Source organism: Chanodichthys erythropterus, chromosome 9 (assembly GCF_024489055.1).
Source record: "Chanodichthys erythropterus isolate Z2021 chromosome 9, ASM2448905v1, whole genome shotgun sequence".
Classification (NCBI taxonomy): Eukaryota; Metazoa; Chordata; class Actinopteri; order Cypriniformes; family Xenocyprididae; genus Chanodichthys; species Chanodichthys erythropterus.
The window spans coordinates 14,284,668-14,305,122 of record NC_090229.1 but is presented as its reverse complement, the minus strand read 5'-3'; the positions used below and the strand labels follow the sequence as shown (position 1 = coordinate 14,305,122).

General features: G+C 37.8%; 1 protein-coding gene across 1 annotated transcript in view; it reads left to right on the top strand.

Moving 5' to 3' along the window:
- Positions 1 to 19,445, top strand: part of zgc:92140 (uncharacterized protein LOC447854 homolog) — a 44,108-nt gene extending 24,663 nt beyond the window's left edge. Inside the window, exons 3-6 of the mRNA XM_067393623.1 lie at positions 8,329 to 8,414; positions 10,556 to 10,626; positions 15,275 to 15,335; positions 17,517 to 19,445. Coding sequence (XP_067249724.1) covers positions 8,329 to 8,414; positions 10,556 to 10,626; positions 15,275 to 15,335; positions 17,517 to 17,558 — 260 coding nt within the window. The 3' untranslated portion in view covers positions 17,559 to 19,445. The remainder of the gene's footprint in view (positions 1 to 8,328; positions 8,415 to 10,555; positions 10,627 to 15,274; positions 15,336 to 17,516) is intronic.
- The last annotated feature ends 1,010 nt before the right edge of the window (positions 19,446 to 20,455 follow it).

Sequence of the window (20,455 nt, the reverse complement as noted above, 5' to 3'; positions counted from 1 at the left end):
TAATCCAGTGTGACTTACCTGCACATTTAAGGTTTACATTTGTCTTCATGTTATTTCTAGAACTCAGATCAGTGACTTTGGGGTTTCTAGCTCTTGTTCTACCAACTGAGCTTCAAGAAATTTTATCAGTGATTTATTTCTGCCCACATGCAGCAATATTAAGGAAAGAAATGGATGTATGGAAAACTAAGATATTGCAAGCATTGATTGATGCATTGATGTGATGCATTATGCATTTCAGCAATGTGTTACTATAACGTTTTCCCCTCTATTTTTTTTTTTTTTTTTTTTTTTTTTTTGTCTACAGACAAGAAAACTGATTAATTGTCAAATAAGAATTGCTTGTTGCAAGTTTATAATTGATATTTACATAAATTGTGAAGGGATTTTCAAAAGATATGACTAGTTATGCAAGGGGGCAGTCGTGGCCTAATGGTTAGAGAGTCAGACTGGTAACCCAAAGGGTGCGGGTTCGAGTCTCAACACTGGCAGGAAATGACTGAGGTGCCCTTGAGCATGGCACCCAAACCCCAATCACTCCCCAGGCTGCCCACTGCTCTGGGTGCGTGTCTCCACGGTTTGCAGTGTGTGTATGTTTGTTTTTTCACTACTCCCTACTCGTAATGTGTGTGCACTAACTGGATGGGTTAGTATAGTGCATATATTTGGTGAAAGAGTTAATTTCTCTGGCGAAATAGCAAGTGACAGTGTTTATAAGCTGTTTTATTGACGTCTTTCCATCATTGAAACACTGAGCGATTGCACGAGATATGATCCAATTCAGTAAGTTGTACTGTATCATTCAGCATACCTTCAGATGTTCATTCATGTTTATTCTGTAACTAGTATTAAAGGTGCCCTAGAATTAAAAATTGATTTTACCTTGGCATAGTTGAATAACAAGAGTTCAGTACATGGAAATGACAGTCTCAAACTCCATTGTTTCCTCCTTCTTATATAAATCTCATTTGTTTTTAAAGACCTCCGAAGAACAGGCGAATCTCAACATAACACTGACTGTTACGTAACAGTCGGGATCATTAATATATATACCCCCAATATTTGCATATGCCAGCTCATGTTCAAGGCATTAGACAAGGGCAGGATGTCTGGATGTGCACAGCTGAATCATCAGACTAGGTAAGCAAGCAAGGACAATAGCGAAAAATGGCAGATTGAGCAATAATAACTGATGAATGATATCATGATACATTTAGTGATATTTGGTAGATATTTGGTAGTTACCATCGTTTCTTACTGTATTCACGGAGACGTGAAGACACTTGCAGTCTGTATAATGCATAAACACAACTTCATTCTTTATAAATCTCTCCAACAGTGTGTAATGTTAGCCCGTTAGCCACGGAGCACTATCAAACTCATTCAGAATCAAATGTAAGCACCCAATTAAATACCATACTTACGCGATTAGACATGCTGCATGACGAACACTTTGTAAAGATCCATTTTGAGGGTTATATTAGCTGTGTGAACTTTGTTTATGCTGTTTAAGGCAAGTGCGAGCTCCGGGGGCGGGGAGCACGAGAATTTAAAGGGGCTGCAGCCTGAATCGGCACATATTTAATGATGCCCCAAAATAGGCAGTTAAAAAAAAAATGAATAAAAAAAAATCTGTGGGGTATTTTGAGCTGAAACTTCAGACACATTCAGGGGACACCTTAGACTTATATTACATCTTTTGAAAACACGTTCTACAGCACCTTTAAAGAGGAAGAGATGATCATGTTCACTCGAGCTCCGTGCTGCCTTGGCACTTGTACAGTGAGTGATCTGTCACGCCACATTAAAGAGCGTAAAAAATAGTTTTTGTTTGAATTTCGTGATTAAATGGACAGAATTTGAAAGATGACTTTGTTTCTTATCTAAAGTAACAAAATGCGATGCATATTGTGATTTATTAAGGCAACAACGCTGTGTATTCAGATCCAATGGGCCAGGGGGAGTTCGGTACCCCATGAGAGTATCACGGTATCGCAGGTTTTCGGTTTACTTTGAATATCATTACACCTCTAGTCTACTGGTAACTTGGTGCCCTTTCCTTGTGATTCTTGGTCACAATGAAACTGTAGTGAATGACAGATCTTTTCTTCTGTGTTGTGATGTTCATTAGAGTGACACAGATTATCGAAAAAGAAATAAATGTAGGGTAGTGACTTATCTATCGGGTGTTGATTGGATGGAGGCAAATCTCAGTGCAAGCTTGCAGTAATTAGAAAGATTGTAAGAAAGGGGCAGGGTTTAAGCAGACTAAATGATTGGAGAAGTACAGTCCGGCATATGTTTCCAAAAGAGAAGTCTGTAATTTCACTGAAAGATCAAAATTATGAGCTCAAAAAAAAAAAAAGAAAAAAGAAGAAATTAAAAATTAAACATGCATAGATGAATCATTCTCAGTAAAATCAATAAAATGCATTTAGAAAATAGATGGGTTAAATTTCCTTTATCCTCAGGTTACTGCATAGGACAAATTCTGAGTATGGGTTACCATACTTGGCCCTTCACATCACTTAATAACAGTCCACCCAGCAGTAGGGATGTCCAATATGGGCTAATACAGAAACTTGTCGACCTTCAAGGATAAAACCTCTGTGTTTGAATGTAGCGTAAGGGTGTGTATGTGTACAGTACATGTGGCTTATTGTTCAGGCTGCGGTGAATACATTTCACACAGCCATTTTTCAAAGTCACCAAGTGACTGCGTTCACAAAGCGACTGTTTAGCTAATGTTTTTAACAGCAACGGCGTACAGTAGTGCAACAGATCATTTCAGTGACACTCTGTCTTCTGAGGTTTAGACATATGACTTGAAATGTTTAATGACTGATCTTTAACCAAAGGCGTGGAATCAGTCATGCGTCTAAAGGTAGCGCAAAACGTGTCTCTTGTTTTGATTTCGTAACCCTTCTCTGTTCCACCATAACGATAGCGAATAATCTTCCACCTACTATCAAAGAGAGTGTGAGATTGACAAACTCCCCTCCCTTGCAGTGGACTCACTGTGTTAACAGACACCCACTTAAAGAATAGCTTCAGGGCAAAGCTTCTCCACACTGATTCTAAAAGTAAAGCAGCCCACTCATGTTCCTCAGACACGCCACTCACAGCACTGAATACATCTGAAATTAGGCCAGAAGGTAAAAGTGAGAGGAAGACAAGGTTGTGTAGCTGTTGTGTCATCCGATTTGTTTCGTTTTAGCCGAACAAGTAGCCAGACAGCTAAATTACCTGGTCGTCAGAAGGTATCTTGTCACAAACACAGACAAAGATAAGAATAAACATCGGAGGCCTAGTGATTAGTGCATGTTTTCTGATGTCAATCTAAAAAAGTTAAGAAATATTTGTGTGTGTGTGTGTGTGTGTGTGTGTGTGTATAAACCTGATTCCAAAAAAGTTGGGACACTGTACAAATTGTGAATAAAAAAGGAATGCAATAATTTACAAATCTCATAAACTATAAGAGGCCGGAAAAGTTAAATGTACATATAAGGAACAGCTTGAGGACCAATATGCAACTTATTAGGTCAATTGGCAACATGATTGGGTGTAAAAAGAGCCTCTCAGAGTGGCAGTGTCTCTCAGAAGTCAAGAAGGGCAGAGGATTCCCCCAATGCTGAGGCGAAAAATAGTGGAACAATATCAGAAAGGAGTTTCTCAGAGAAAAATTGCAAAGAGTTTGAAGTTATCATCATCTACAGTGCATAATATCATCCAAAGATTCAGAGAATCTGGAACAATCTCTGTGCATAAGGGTCAAGGCCAGAAAACCATACTGGATGCCGTCCCTTAGACGGGACTGCATCACAAACAGGAATGCTACTGTAATGGAAATCACAACATGCTCAGGAGTACTTCCAGAAAACACAATCGTTGAACACAATCCAACGTGCCATTCGCCGTTGCCGGCTAAAACTCTATAGGTCAAAAAAGAAGCCATATCTAGAAATGATCCAGAAGCGCAGGCGTTTTCTCTGGGCCATGGCTCATTTAAAATGGACTGTGGAAAAGTGGAAAACTGTTCTGTGGTCAGACGAATCAAAATTTGAAGTTCTTTTTGAAAACCTGGGACGCCATATCATCCGGAATAAAGAGGACAAGGACAACCCAAGTTGTTATCAGCGCTTAATTCAGAAGCCTGCATCTCTGATGGTATGGGGTTGCATGAGTGCGTGTGGCATGGGCAGCTTACACATCTGGAAAGGCACCATCAATGCTGAAAGGTATATCCAAGTTCTAGAACAACATATGCTCCCATCCAGACGTCGTCTCTTTCAGGGAAGACCTTGCATTTTCCAACATGACAATGCCAGACCACATACTGCATCAATTACAACATCATGGCTGCGTAGAAGAAGGATCCGGGTACTGAAATGGCCAGTCTGCAGTCCAGATCTTTCACCCATAGAAAACATTTGGTGCATCATAAAGAGGAAGATGCGACAAAGAAGACCTAAGACAGTTGAGCAACTAGAAGCCTGTATTAGACAAGAATGGGACAACATTCCTATTCCTAAACTTGAGCAACTTGTCTCCTCAGTCCCCAGACGTTTGCAGACTGTTATAAAAAGAAGAGGGGATGCCACACAGTGGTAAACATGGCCTTGTCCCAATTTTTTTGAGATGTGTTGATGCCATGAAATTTAAAATCCAACTTATTTTTCCCTTAAAATGATACATTTTCTTAGTTTAAACATTTGATATGTTATCTTTGTATTCTGAATAAAATATTGAAATTTGAAACTTCCACATCATTGCATTCTGTTTTTATTAACAATTTGTACAGTGTCCCAACTTTTTTGGAATCGGGTTTGTGTGTATATAATATAATATAATATAATATAATATAATATTATATTATATTATATTATATTATATTATATTATATTATATTATATTATATTATATTATATTATATTATATTATATTATATTAATTATATTATATTATATTATATTATATTATATTATATTATGTCGCTGTTGGATTTTAATAGGCAAATAAAATGGATCATTATTACAGTGATTATGTTTCTAGCATGTTATATGTTTGGCAATGGTTCTTTTAACCCTTAAAGATGGAGTGTGTAGCTTTACATTTCTTACACAACCATGTAGGAAGATACATAATGGCCATATTCCAGGATGACAATGTCAAGATTCACCAGGGTTAAAATTGTGAAAGTATGGTTCAGAGAGCACGAAGAATCATTTTCACACATGAATTGACACCTCTGAGTCCAGACCTTAATTTCATTGAAAGTCTTTGGGATGTGCTGGAGTACACTTTACAGAGTGCTCACCTCTTGCATTGTCAATACAAGATCTTGACCGGGAGCAACCCAGTCAGCATTGCCGTTTCAGAGATACTCTAACCCAGTCGCCTTGCCATAACAAAGTCTTTACTCCTTCCCATTTCTGCATCTAACACATTGACAACAAGAACTGATTTTTCAGTAATCATCTAAACTACTTAGATCTTAATATGAGACCTTGTTAGGAAGTGATCAACATTCTTTGTTTCACCTGTGAGTGGTCATGATTTGATGAGAAGTGAAGTGCGATGTGATGTCCTAAAAATCTGTGATCCATTTTAGTAGAAGTGAGAGACTGTAAATTTTGAATGCTTATATCTCCTAAATGTGAATTTTGTCATTGTTTTGGAACACACAAGCCTATTCATAAGCTTAAGCTATTCATACTAAAAGCTAAAAAATGTAAATTTTGATTTCCGGGGGACTTTAAAATGATTTGTAAACGTGTAATAATCAGAAGAACTAGCAATAAAAGCGTAAAATGTAGAAAAGTGGCAAACCTTGAGCTGTAATTGGCTGTGTAGCCCTTTGTCCCTCTACACATCTATCCGAAGAATGCCAACATTAAGGGAGAGAGAGTTACTAAAGTTTATTTTTAACAACATACTTGATCACTTCTGTGACCTTAACCATGTTTTTATGTTTTTGTTTTTTTTTGCCAAGAGGTTGTTATTGAAGGATGGGGCCGTAAAAACTAAATTAAACCCAACACTAAACTCACTGATCGTGTGCGAGTATAAATCTTCCTTGTGCTCATTTAGTGAAAGAAAAAAATCTATTTAAATCATTAATTTATTTAGAAATTTAGAATGCAAAATGACACTCTATGATTTAATTGAACATTTTTAGAGATACTATATCTGAATGAATGAATTAGTGTTGGTTTTATTTTAATGAAATTGGCAGTTTCGCAGTTTTGCCCATCTGCAGGGGTTTAAACACTGAAACGGGAAAATCAGAGACGCTGTAAAAATATCTTTGCCTTGGTGCTGTCATACTCATGAGTCATGACACAAGAAGCAGGCACAAAACTGCCTACCATCACAGCCTTTAGGAAATGTAATGGCCTAATAAAAACCACATAAAAATCAACTCAATATTCACAATGTTATTTAATTTATGAATAGAATCATTTAGAATTATAAATATTCAGTATTACCCAGCTATTCTCACACATCCCATGATGCTCATGAAGTCAGCTTGCAGCATTTCTCATTCTCCTCATCATTTCCTTTCTTTTCTATACTATAATAAAGTACAAAATAATAAAAGTGGCAAAAAAGCCCACCTTTTTTTCATTTGTCTATTGAAAAAGCAAGCATCCTCATCTCCATCATATCCCAAAGGTCGGCATCATGCTGTTATCACCAATTAGCCAATCAAAATATCCCTACATAAGAGAACATATCAACTTCCCATCAAAAATAGCCCATCTGGAACATACTAAACTGACAAAATGTCACTTTCTCTCTCACGGCGAGCAACTCCGTTTCTCTGAGATGCTTGTTTCTCAAATGATTGTCTCCTTGAAAAGATGGCTTAAGAATGATATGTTCGTCAGATCTCCTTTTTTAGTAATGTTAATGTGTGTGGGAAGAGAGATGTATTCGTATGTACGCATGTATGTGAATTTACGTGTCTGGCTCTTTGGAATCCTGGAGGCCTGTTTTGTGTAACACACCTCAGCCAAATCAGTTAAAGTTTGATTTTAATTTGTGTGTGACGTTTCTCTTTGGTTCGGCCTGTGTGTGCGCGTGTGTGTGTTTGTCAGCATGTTGGAGCGTGGTCTTTTGTGCAGAGACATGTTTACATTCCTCAAGCTGTGAAAGACTGGCGGCGTTGCTCCCTCTCTTTTTCACTCTCCTTTTTATATTTCTTTTTTTTCTCCCTTTTCTCACTTTTTTGTGTTTGTGCGGATGGACTGCACTGAGTCACATTCACAGGCTGCCCACTCCAGCTGTCATGATGGTAACTGACAGGGAGTTCACAGCGAGAAAAGGAGAGAAAGACGGATAGAGGCGAAGATAAACAGAGATTGAGTGGGCTGCGATTGCCTCGTGCTGATTTGTAGACAGAGTAAATGACAGATTTATGTATGTGTGGGTGTGTGTATGTGTTATGAGGAAGTGAATTGCATGGACATGCAAACACGGACATGGCTGCTGGTAATTACTGATGGCTGGGAAAGGGCAAAATTCAAAACGTTATGTTAGAGCTTGGTTGAAGGTGTTTCAGATGTGAATTCTGTCACTGTTTACTCAATCACATTGTTTCAAACCTGTGTGAAACTCTTTTTCTGTGAAAAACAAAAGGTGTTTTGAAGAATATGGTCATATGCTTCTCAGTATAATAAAAGTGAATGAAGACTAAGGATGTCAAGCTTTAAAATGATTAAAGAAAACACCATAAATGTATCATATAAGTGGTTCATATGACTCATGTGCTATATTTTAGGTTTTCTGAAGCTATACAATAGATTTGTGTGAAGAACAAACTGAAATTTAAAGTATTCAATTAAATGGCTCTCCTTGGCTGGTTAATGAGAGAAGTATTATTGTCTAATTAATGAATTACTCATTTGTTTGAATCTGATTTTAAAGAATCTGTTGTTCATGAATTGACCTGATTCAGTTCTCAAGGTCAGTGATATTGTTACAACAGTCAATTGGAGGGGAAGATTATCATTGAATAAGTACTTTTACTTTTTTTTCCAGAAGTCTTGGAATATAGCGCATGAGTCATACGGGCTATTTATATGATACTTTTATTTTCTAAGCTCGAATGCTTCAGTTTCCATTCATTGTAATTTCATGGAAAAAAATTACCAGTATATTCTTTGAAATGTCTCCTTTTGTGTTCCACGGAAGAAGAAAAAGTCATACGAGTTTGGAATGATATAAGGTTATGTAAATTATGACAGAAATTTAAATTCTCTGTGAATCATTTCTTTAACAGCCCTGGAATGAAACTCTAATTTCTCTTTCTCTCTTTCACTGCAGATGAATATAAGAACAAGGGAGTGGAGGAGGTGAAGTATATGCGTGGAGAAGAGGACAGAGTAAATGCACGCAACCAGGAGAACCTGGTGAGAAACAAAACATGCTCTCACACACACACACACACACGCACACCTGGGAAATTCCTCATGTGCAATGTTGTTCTCCATATTTTGCTCTTTACTCGCAAAGACACTGCTTGAGGCACATATGCCTGTTTTTGCTTATACAATGAGAAATAAAGCTAACCGTTTGCAGCACACACGTGTGCTGACATGTTTGGAATGTGGGAGAGGGAAATTCTGACAAATTTTCCCCCTTTGTCATAGACTCTCATACTTAGACACTCACATTACCAGACAAAAAAAAAAAATCAAATTCTTGAGTTCTTACATGCATCTTTTCCTATATTCATATACTTAATCTGGACTGATTCTTTGCCTAATGAGAATGCTTTTTCAACCATAAATTATATAGACAATAATTATAATGATAATAAAAATATTCTTATTCTTATTAACAAAATTATATAATTGTAATATTAATAATTTATTTTAGTTTTTGTTGTTTTATAACATGAAACTATGCACTAATACACATCCATATTGTTTTTTCCCCCCTTAACTTATAATGTCAAGGTTTCTTGTATGTGACTACTTTCTGCCTTCTCTCTGGCCTTTAGAATCAAATCATCTGTTTAGCTACTTTACTTTAAGACTTTATGTAAATTACCTCTGTTATGTTTGGCTAACCTTTTCACCTGTTAAAGGAGTAATAATGTCACTGCCAAGTTGTTAAATACTGGCATTAATATGCAAATGTGGGTCATCATGTTAATGTTAAATGTAAATGTGATCACTAAAATGTCATTACTTTTTTCATTTCTTATCCAAAATATAGTTCTCAACCTTTTTGAAATGTAATAATCCCCAAATTCTTGCATGTACAAGATTAATTATAATTCTAGATATAAATGGTTAGTTCCTGTCCTTGATTCTGATTGGTCAGTAGCTGTGTTTTATTCACGATAAAACACTGCTATGGCCGCTTCACCCAATGGTTCTTTATATCACTACACAACACCCTTAGAAACCACTCTTAGCAAAGTAAACTGTATGTTCACAATTGATATTGTTCATTTAAGCTTGCTGTATTATGTAGAAGAGTATTGTGAGAAAGAGATCGAGTGAGCGAGTTTATTACCTGCATTCAGATTTAGCATTTTCCTTTAGGTCAGTCCTATGTTCATAATAAAAAATCTGTTTAAATATCCGATGTATTATCTTGTCCTTTTAACAGTTAAGGGGTTTTCCCATGACTGACAGCACTAGTCAAAGCATTTTTCAGTTGTGTCTTGTTCCGTGTTCACAACAATTCAGTCTTTTCAATATAAGTCTTCGCTACTGACTGACACACTCAAAGTCTTTGCCGCCATCTAATGGCGTAATAATGAACTTCTGTTGCTGTTCATAGTCAGGGACTATTTTTTATCATGAATACGTCATGGCTAAAGGGCGTCGTTAGGCACGACGCGAAGCTTCAGCCGTGACTTATTCGCAATACAGCACTAGCCTCGAGTACCTTATTGCTTACATATACTTGTCTTCAACATGTTTTTTAAATAATTTTGTAATAATATAACAAAACAAATAATAAAAAACTTGAAATGTGACCAGATTTCAGATCATAATAAAATGGTTCTATTCAACTAATTCTACCCTTAAAAATCATAGTTTCAACATTATAACCAAGATAATTGTTGTTTTGGATCTTAGTTTCCATAAATGGTTGGGTTGTATTGTGAACAAGGATGTCTACATAGTACACTAAATAATTTTATTTCAAATAGAACAAATCCTATTTTTCATGGTATGTCCCCTTTATACTAGCCAGCTTAATGAAGCTGTAAAGGCAGAGCAGGTGTTTGGACGCCCATGTTCCGATAAGGGGGGTTAGAGGAGAATAGAGACACAGTGAAAGCAAGGGCAGCCCTCTTTCTCGCTGTCTCTCAGCAGGGCAGCATTCTCATTAGCACAGGCCAGAGTAAGGTCGCTCCCAGGGCCTTTCTATCGTGCTGTGTTCCAGACAGAGAAGCTGGTTCTGGACCGTGTCCAGGAGCCAACAGGGCCTCTGCACCGGAGCGTCACCAGTGACAGTCGGCGGAGGCCTAATTTGGCTTTGTTATGAATAGTAGTAAGTAAAAACGTGCTCTTTCTGGGTGTGTTTGCAGGAGAAGAGCTCAGCGCTGCACAGGACCAAACAGCACAAAGAGGTGCCTGGGCCCAGCGCCAACAAGACGAAGTGAGTGGGTTTATACATGTCTTTCTGTTTACGGTGTGCGTGTGTTTCTGTTTGTTTTGTGTGTGTGGGTGAGGGCATTAGAGTTCTTGCTCTGTTGAAAACGTGCCAAAAGTCTATAAATTGTGTGTAGTTTGTTTTGCTTTGTGGCTTGTCTTATCCCCTCTGGAATTCATTTGCATGTTCTGTTTGAGGATAATGTGCCATATGTTACACAACATATTGTATGTAAACATGTGTTTATTGCCGTTGGATATAATTGTCAATTTCAAAGTGCTTTATTTGCATAATTATTTCTAGTGAAATTTCCAAAGCATTGGTAAGAATAACAAAATTGTAATGTAATATAATAAAGAAAAAATGAAAATAGGCTAACACTTTATAATTATTTTTTTTTCGTGAAAAGTAATTTAAGTTAAAGGGTTAGTTCACCCAAAAATGAAAATTCTGTCATTTATTACTTACCCTCATACCGTTCCACACCCGTAAGACCTTTGTTAATCTTCGGAATTGAGATCTGATAGCTCCGTGAGGCCTCCATAGGGAGCAATGGACACTTCCTCTCTCAAGATCCATAAAGGTACTAAAAACATATTTAATCGGTTCATGTGAGTGCAGTCGTTCAATATTAATATTATGAAGCGACGAGAATATGTTTGGAGCGCCAAAAAAACAAAATAACGACTTGTATAGTGATTGCCGATTTCAAAACACTGCCTCAGGAAGCATTGGAGCATAAATGAATCAGTGTATCGAATCATGATTCAGATCGCGTGTCAAACTGCCAACGGCTGAAATCACAAGACTTTGGCGCTCCGAACAGCAGATTTGACACACTGATTCATCTGTGCTCCGATGCTTCCTGAAGCAGTGTTTTGAAATCGGCCATCACTAAATAAGTCGTTATTTAGTTTTTTTGGCGCTCCAAAAGTAATTCTTGTCGCTTTATAATATTATTAATATTGAACCACTGTACTCACATGAACCGATTTAAATATGTTTTTAGTACCTTTATGGATCTTGAGAGAGGAAATGTCCATTGCTCCCTATGGAGGCCTCACGGAGCTATTGGATTTCAGCTAAAATATCTTAATTTGTGTTCTGAAGATTAACAAAGGTCTTACGGGTGTGGAATGGCATGAGGGTAAGTAATAAATGACAGAATTTTCATTTTTGGGTCAACTAACCCTTTAAGAACTTTATTAATCCCACAAGGGGCAATTCTAGTAGGGTAGTAGCATCGTATAGCGGACACAAAGTATCACATAGGCAGTACAGAAAATAAGTAAATAAAGAAGTAAAAACATAACCCAACATGCTTCATAAATAAATTCATATAAAAAAAAAAAACACTAATTAAAACTTTAAATTGCAGAGACGAATAGCGAATTAATCAATTAAAGGTGCAGTAAGCAATTTCTGAGAAACACTGTTGATATTTGAAATCCACCCAAACAAACACACTACTCCCATCATTACTCCGCCCCCAAAATGAACAAACACGCAATGCACTTTATCATAGCTGAAGCAATGCAAAATAATGCTTCGTGAAAAATAAAGCGAAGATGATGAAAGAATGACAAGGAAAAACAAAAAATGAACACAGCACACAAGAGTATATACAAGCAAGAGTTCATTGTTAGTCGCCAGCAGCACACCAGCTCCAGATAAATAATAACTCTCAAACCTGTCCTGGTACTATAACATTACAACAACAGCATATCCTGGTTTTGTAAAACACAGCAAAACCAATGTTATTTTCTTTTACTTTATTTTCTTTACTTTATTAATCCCCAAAGGGGAAATTCAGTTGTCACAGCAGCACAACATACTACAATAAATACATTATGTAAAATAAAAAAAATAAAAAACTGCCCCCAAAAAACCCTACCAAGCACAACATATCAAACTCAAGTCATGATCACAATTGATTAAATAATCTCACAGCAGTAAGGAGAAAAGACCTTCTGTAACGCTCCTTAGAGCAACGTGCACTGTATCATGGAGGGGTGAGATATACACTTCATGATGGAAGACAATTTCCCTTCCATCCTTGCTTGCACAATTTCATCAACCGAGGGCAAAGAGCACCCTATAACTGAGCTTGACTTCCTAATCAGTTTGTCAAGTCTGTTTTTGTCCCTCACAGAAATCCCCCCCCCAGCCCAACAAACCACAGCATAATAAATAATAGAAGCTACTACGGTATCATAAAAAGTCCTTAACAGAATCCGACAAACCCCAAAAGATCTCAACTGTCTCAACAAGTGAATACGACTCTGGCCCTTTTTGTACAAGTAATTAATGTGGTCACACCTATCCAAATTTATTTTTTAAAGGGGTGGTTCAATGCGATTTCACTTAACTTTAGTTAGTATGTAATGTTGCTGCTTGAGCATAAACGGTATCTGCAAAGTTACAGCGCTGAAAGTTCAATGCAAACGAAGATCTTTTAAAGTTTATTGCCTACAAAAACGACTGGTTTGGACTACAACGAGCTTCTTGGTGACATCATAAACCCTGCAAACACGCCTCCGGGAACACGCAACAAAGTGGGCGAGGCCATGTCGCACGCATAATGGAAGCGGAAGAGTTGTGTACACCGGACGCAAGCGGTGCGACACATCAAAAGATAATAGAACCCATTGTAATCTTTAATATTTTCTACACTGGTTGCAATGCTGAAGAAGCTTCCAGATTCTACACAAGTTCAATGCTGGATTTGCACAAAAGCTTTTACTGAAAGATGGAGCAGTTCCCACTTTAAAAGCAGAAGCTGTTGTTTATTGGCTTCAAACTGTAAGTTCCTTTTTTATTGTTTGTACATGTCTTTTAAACGTATAGTTCTGTTGCTATTTTTTGGTTGCATCAAGGACATATACAAAGAGCAACTCGTTTTTGCTTCGTTAGCCAGTTAGCTGTATTATAGTGCATTCTCCAATAAACACCAACAAATTTCTCTGTTCATAGACAAACAGTTGTTCATGCCGTAAATTAAACGCTACCTTTACAAAAATGCGACTACTCAATCATGTATTCGGCTACAGTAAAGCTTTAATCAAGATAAATCTGTATATTGAAAGCTAACCAACAGCAGTGACAGCTTATCTAAACACTTTGACACAAATACTAAATGAAATACCATTCATAAACGCCCTTTAAAAGCCACAATTGCTGTTCATCTGGGTCTGATTCGGGCTCAATTTGATACAGCAATATAATCAAATTGAGCATACAATATAACGAAGCATGCGTAACTGGTAACAAATAGTAAGGGGCGTGGCTTCAGCGAATCACGGTGGCTCTGGATTACACTGGGCCCGCTAACCAATCTGAGCACATTGCGTATTTCGGAGGGAGTGGCTTTATAGAAGCAGGAAGTCAAACGAGCCGTTCATATGACAGTGTGTAGAATAAAGCAAAAATATGTGAAAAATACAGCAATTAAGGCCTTAAAGCATTAAGACATGTTAAACTGCACCCCAAAAACAGTCAAGCCTAGAAAAATAATATTGAACCACCCCTTTAAATAGACTCCCAGATATTTGTAGGATTTCACAAATATCCACTCCTTCAATATTTATAGGAAGTACAGACTGCATGTTCTTTCGGAAATCTATTATAATTTCTTTGGTTTTACTTGAATTTGACTGATAGCATAATTTTATTTATTTAATCCAAATTCCTGTAGATATTGCAATATTGTCGTCATGGATTCTTTTGGCCATGATAATTGTATAGTGAAAATCTGATCTTGTGACAGCCCCTATTTCAAACATGTTATTTCTTTCTGCTGTGAAATCGCAAAAGAATGAAAAGAGACTAGAGCCGTTGTGCTCCCAAAATTACAAACAATAAAAATCTAGCGCTCATTTTTGGAGCTAAACTGCCAGAGTCACCATTTTCATGTGTTTGCATGGAAAAAAGCGTGAACTTAAAATGAAAATATCTTGGTGTTCAATGGAAGAAAAATTTTTTTACAACGGCATCAGGGTAAATGAAGAATTAATTCAAAAATTAAAATTTTTGGGTGAACTAGCTCATTATTAAACCTAAAATATTCCTTAACTGAGCAGTAGTTGAAAATTAAAGGTTTCAATGTATATCTCTTTAAGTGTAAATTAATTTATGATCCGTTAACCATTAATATTTTATTTGTTTATGACTTTAATGGACTTTAATTTCCACTGGGCTTTGATGAACATTACAAACACATTACACAGAAAACGAATACATATGGTGTTCAAAACGTCTGGATGAAAAGAAATTGTGTTTGGGGGCATGTTCATTAAGAATGAACAGTTCATTATTGTTTTATGTGTGTGTCGATGGAGTAATGCTCAGTTAATGTGCTCTGTGTGTGTGTGGAGGCAAGGGTTTATGGTTCCTGCTGTAATGTGTCTATAAAAATGATTCCTGCCCAGCCACTCTGGATCCTACAGGAGCTGGTAGCTTTGTATGTGTGTGAGTGTGTGTTTGTGTTCTTTATGCTTGTTGTAATGGAAAATGTGAGTGTATTTGTTGCTTCCCTTCTCCTACCCCCACTAACTTCCTTTCTTTCTTTCTCCATCTCTCTCTCTCTCTCTCTCTCTCTCTCTCTCTCTCTCTCTCTCTCTCTCTCTCTCTCTCTCTCTCTCTCTCTCTCTCTCAGCATTCATACATCAGAGAGCCAGCAGGAGTTCTTCAGAATGCTGGATGAGAAGATTGAGAAGGTGAGGGTTGGAGGGAAAAACAAGGCACAGAACTAAAGGAGGGAGCAGATGGGTTAGAGATTAGAAAAGTGCCACTGTACATGAAACCACTGTTCTATGGACTGCTCGTTTATCTAGATTGTGACATTTAAAAGATTGTCTTGTCGTTTTGCCATGTGCATCGACTGTCTGGTACTTCCTGTAGACCTCTGGAGATAAAATGATATATTTATGGCTCTGCTTTTTTCCATTACTTCCTCCTTTCTCTCTCCCTCTCTTATCTATCTTTATGTCTCTCTTGAGGTCTGAGATCAGTTGGTCTGAAATGGATGAAATCTAAACATTTTAGATTTTGTTTTAATAAGTTGAAACATGGTTACGTAAAGGCTGCAGGGCTTTGTTCACACTGCAAAAAAATCTAAATTGTTTTTTTCGAACCATTTAGGGCCAGCTATCCACATTGTCATTTCATAAGTGATGAAATCGGATCGCCAATATTCTGTATATATACATTGAAATTAAAAACATTTTCAAAAATAGAATTTTAAACACTTCAAACTGCATATAGATGTGGTTTGGATCAGGTTTGTAAAAATCAAGATTGTGGTGGGTTTTGTTTTTTGTTTCATTTCATGTGGTGTATGTGAGTGAGAAACAGATTTGCCAAAAAATATTTATAATTTTGCGTTTAGTTTTTTTTTTTTTTTGGATACTGTCTCGACAAAGCCTAAGCTGGTTAATTAGCCTTTATAAAATATATTTTTGGTTTTGAGATGTTATTTTAACACCTAACCAGTAGGGGTGTAACAATACGCTCAGGTCACGATACGATACGTATCTCGATACGGAGTTCACGATACGATACGTATCACGATATTTTGAACAAAATGAAACTGAAACAAGATTTATTAAAAAAAACATTAACAAATGTCAATAATTTTCCTTGTTGTACATACAAGATCACATTTCAATAAAATAAATAAATATAGAATTTTAATAAAAACCTTCTGTATTCAAATTAACAGTTGAATAGGGCTGTCTGTCACTGAAAAAAAAAAGTTAAATTTAACATGAACTTAGAATTATGAATAGGGGCCGTTCACATATCGAGTCTAAAAACGCGTGGAAGGCGCGGCCCCACCGCTTCTCCTTCTTTCCAAAGCGCTTGCGCTCCCGTGGCGTCGGTCGTTGCTATGCAACCATGAACTGAGCTCTCCAAGAGGATCAGGATGTTTCTGCAAAGGATAAATGATTTCTAGCCCTTACATTAGTTTTACTACGAGATATATTGATGGAGATAAGATATAAAAACCACCATGTACAGCTATGATCAGCTGTTCGGCTGAGCTTTTGATGTTTTGTTACGGAAAAGCCATAGCTGATCGGTTGATTCTTGTCACACGACCTGCGGTGCGCTTGCAGCATTCTGAGAAGTTGAGAATTGCATGCGCGTCGCGACCGCGTTTATCCCATTATGAGCGCGCGGCTACATTTGAAAATAATAACTGACTTGCACGCGGAAAAGACGCAATAGCCTATGTGAACGGCCCCACAGAACTTCTTAAAGCAAAGCATCGCAAGCGTCTTTTGCTTTTCTGTGAGCACAGCTATTGCTGTGCACTGCGGTGAAAGAAAGCCACGACTTTTCTCACGCGACCATGCAAGAGTGACATGAGAAACGTTTAAACGTGCTTGCAAGATTCAATGTGTGCCCGACACACTTACTGAACTAGAGAGCTGATTGAGACACACCATCTACGATAAATCGTTACACCCCTAATACTTATAGTAATTTAAAAATGTGGTAGCATTGGATCTGGACAGGAAGGATAACTCTGGGAGTTGGAAGGGGTGTGTCGCGATTCTGCCTTCTCACATCGCGATACAGGTTCGTGGACCTGCGTATCGCGATTTCGGTTTCATATCGCATATCGTTACAGCCCTACTAACCAGACATGACAGGATTCCAGCGATTAGCAATTCATCTTTCCACGTTGACAATGAATAATGCTCAATGCAATCACAATCAACCAATCAAAACGGTGTGTGAACAGAGACCTAATCCAATGCACTGCGCTGCTTAAAACAAAAATGTATGAGTGATATTTATCGTTTCCAATTTAAACTTGATCAGCTTGCACTACAATATCCAATTTATTTATTTTCTTTACATGTCTCTCTCTCCCTCTCCATATTCACCAGGGGCGGGACTACTGCTCCGAAGAGGAGGACGATGTGACATAGCAGAGAGGTGTCAGATCTTGCCAGAGATGGAAATGGAGAGAAATTGTGAACTCAAAAATCAGTGTTTCCTATGTCTGTAACACTGTCAGTCTGAGAGCGAGCGAGTGTGCGTGCGAGTGCGTGAGAGAGTGTGCTTGTGAGAGCGAAAGAACGCAGGACTTTTCCTCATAGGCTGTTTGCACCCTTGACCCCTTCTCCTCTCTTGGGGTTGCATTGCTTGGAGATCTAGATGGTTTTGGGTGAAGAAAGAACAGCTTGATTGATGTATTATCAACACAGACTCACTCTGACGTGAAATGAGGACCCCCACCCCCCCATCCTCTCCGCTCTTGTCCTCCTACGGCCAGCATTGAATTGGCCCCTTCCACCGCATGGCTGTGACGGAGCCATTGGAGAAAGAGAGAGACTATGTCGGGGAAAGCGAGATGCCCCTCCCAGTCCTTGTTTTAAGTGGCAAGCCAGAGAAAAAAACATATGGACATATGGAGGAACGAGAAGAGATCTTATACGAACATCCTCTGGAGATAGTGGGGAGTGAATGTAAAGATGGAGTGTTGTGGGTTTTGGGGGGAGAGGGGATTGAACAAGAGAGATATTTTATTAAGAGCGACTATATGAACGAATGATTATTTTGATATTTTGATAAGAGAGATGTGGGACGTTTTTGAACATTTGATCTGGACTCCTGCCTTTTTGAAGGACTTTTTTTTTTATTATTATTTGCCGAGGTTTATTTGATTGTTCCATAAATGTGTTAAAAATGTTTTTTTCTCTTATTGCATAGATCAGACCTCCTGAAGCTTGTGCTATAAAGGTCAGGGCTGTGCAGTGACCCCATAACACACTCGCTCACACACACACACACACACACACACACACACATACATAGAGAAAGACTTAAAGCTAAAATAATCACCACACCCTCTTTCCACACACACAATTTCTGACTTTCAATTTCTATATCCTGCTATTATTTGTAATGTTCTCACAAAATGGACGGAAATAGTCACACTAGTTACCAGCAGTTACCCACACACACATCCAAATATATCCCTTACAGACACCCGTTAACAGGCAGCATTTAACTTAAAGATCTGTATTGACTGTTTATGCTGCCCTTTAATACAGGTAATGGACTGTGATGAAGGAACTGGGGTTGTCTGGTTTTTTTTGTGTTTCGATGGCTGTGTTTGTGTTAATCTGTGTCAGAGAGCCAGGTCTGACTGTGTTAATCGTTGTCAAACGGGTGAAATGTTTGTCGTAGACCTGTGTATGTTTAGCTACAGTGTTTACCTCTGCTCCTCACCCTGCCTTTCTCACTCAGTAGTATTTAGTCGTGTTGGCTAAAATGCATCTGGTTGTCAGCCTGTACACTTACAATTCATGGAGACCACCAAACCAGTATGAGGTGAGGTGAGGTGAGGTGGGGTGGGGTCACTTTGAGTACACAGCGCTGGCCAAGCATCTGTCATCATAATTACTGGATTGAATCCTTTTTAAATTTTATTTTCAATGTTTTCTTTTTCTATTAAAATATAAGACACAGGAGCTATGGTTTCTGTTTGTGTGCTGTCTCACCGATTAATTGGTTGGTTGGTTGGTGTGTGTGTGTGGCGTGTATAGGTACGTACTGCTTTGCTGACATCATTAATCCATTCTAGCGTCATATTTCCTGTTGGTGGTCTGACTCATAACGTTAAAAATACTTAATGGTTTCTGGGATCGAATTTCCAATGCAAAAATGTGCAGATTGCATTTCCACCAGGAGTTAAAATAATACACCTTACAAATATTTAAACATATTATTAAAATAAGTGTCCAACGTCACGTCTTTTCGGAGAATACACATAAAGACGAGACATTAAAGCTGTTGACAGACCAAAGCATATGTTCGTTTTATTTTTACTCACTTGTTGTGGATTGTCTCCACCTGGAGGGTGAAGAGCGGAACTACATTAAAAATGTTTAGCTATATGTGTAAGGATGATACGATTTAAAGGGTTAGTTCACCCAAAAATGAAAATAATGTCATTATTACTTACCCTCATGTCGTTCTACACCCGTAAGACCTTCGTTAATGTTCGGAACACAAATTAAGATATTTTTGATCAAATCCGATGGTGAGGCCTCTGAGAGCAAAGCCACAAAGGTAGCCTACTATAACATTTGAAACGGTTCATGTGAGTTCAATTCTTATATATTATAAAGCGACAAGAATACTTTTTGTGCGCCAAAAAACGAAACAAAATAACGACTTTTCAACAATATATAGTAATGGGCCGATTTCAAAACACTGCTTCAGAGCTTTACGAATCGAATCAGTGGATCGAAGCGCCAAAGTCACGTGAGGTCAGCAGTTTGGCCGTTTGATAGAAGATCCGAATCACTAATTCGAAACAAAAGATTCATAAAGCTCAAAAGCGTCATGAAGTAGTGTTTTGGAATCGGCCCATAACTAGATATATTGTTGAAAAGTCGTTATTTTGTTTTGGTTTTTTGGCTTTGCTCTCAAAAGAGGCCTCACTGAGCCATCGGATTTCATCAGCAATATCCTTATTTGTGTTCCGAAGATGAACGAAGGTCTTATGGGTGTAGAACAACATGATGGTTTTTATCAAACATCATGACTTTAGGCTCTCTCTCTCTCTCTCTCTCTCTCTCTCTCTCTCTCTCTCTCTCTCTCTCTCTCTCTCTCTCACTCACTCACTCACTCACTCACTCACTCACTCACTCACTCACTCACTCACTCTCTCACACACACTCACACACACACAGAGAGAAATAAATAAAGAGAAGTGAATATTTTAGATGATGTTTGGTCACTATTTCGTTAAAGTTTTTTTTTCAGTCCCTTTAATCATATTTTTGTCTGTCTTTACTAGTACTTTTCAGTGATT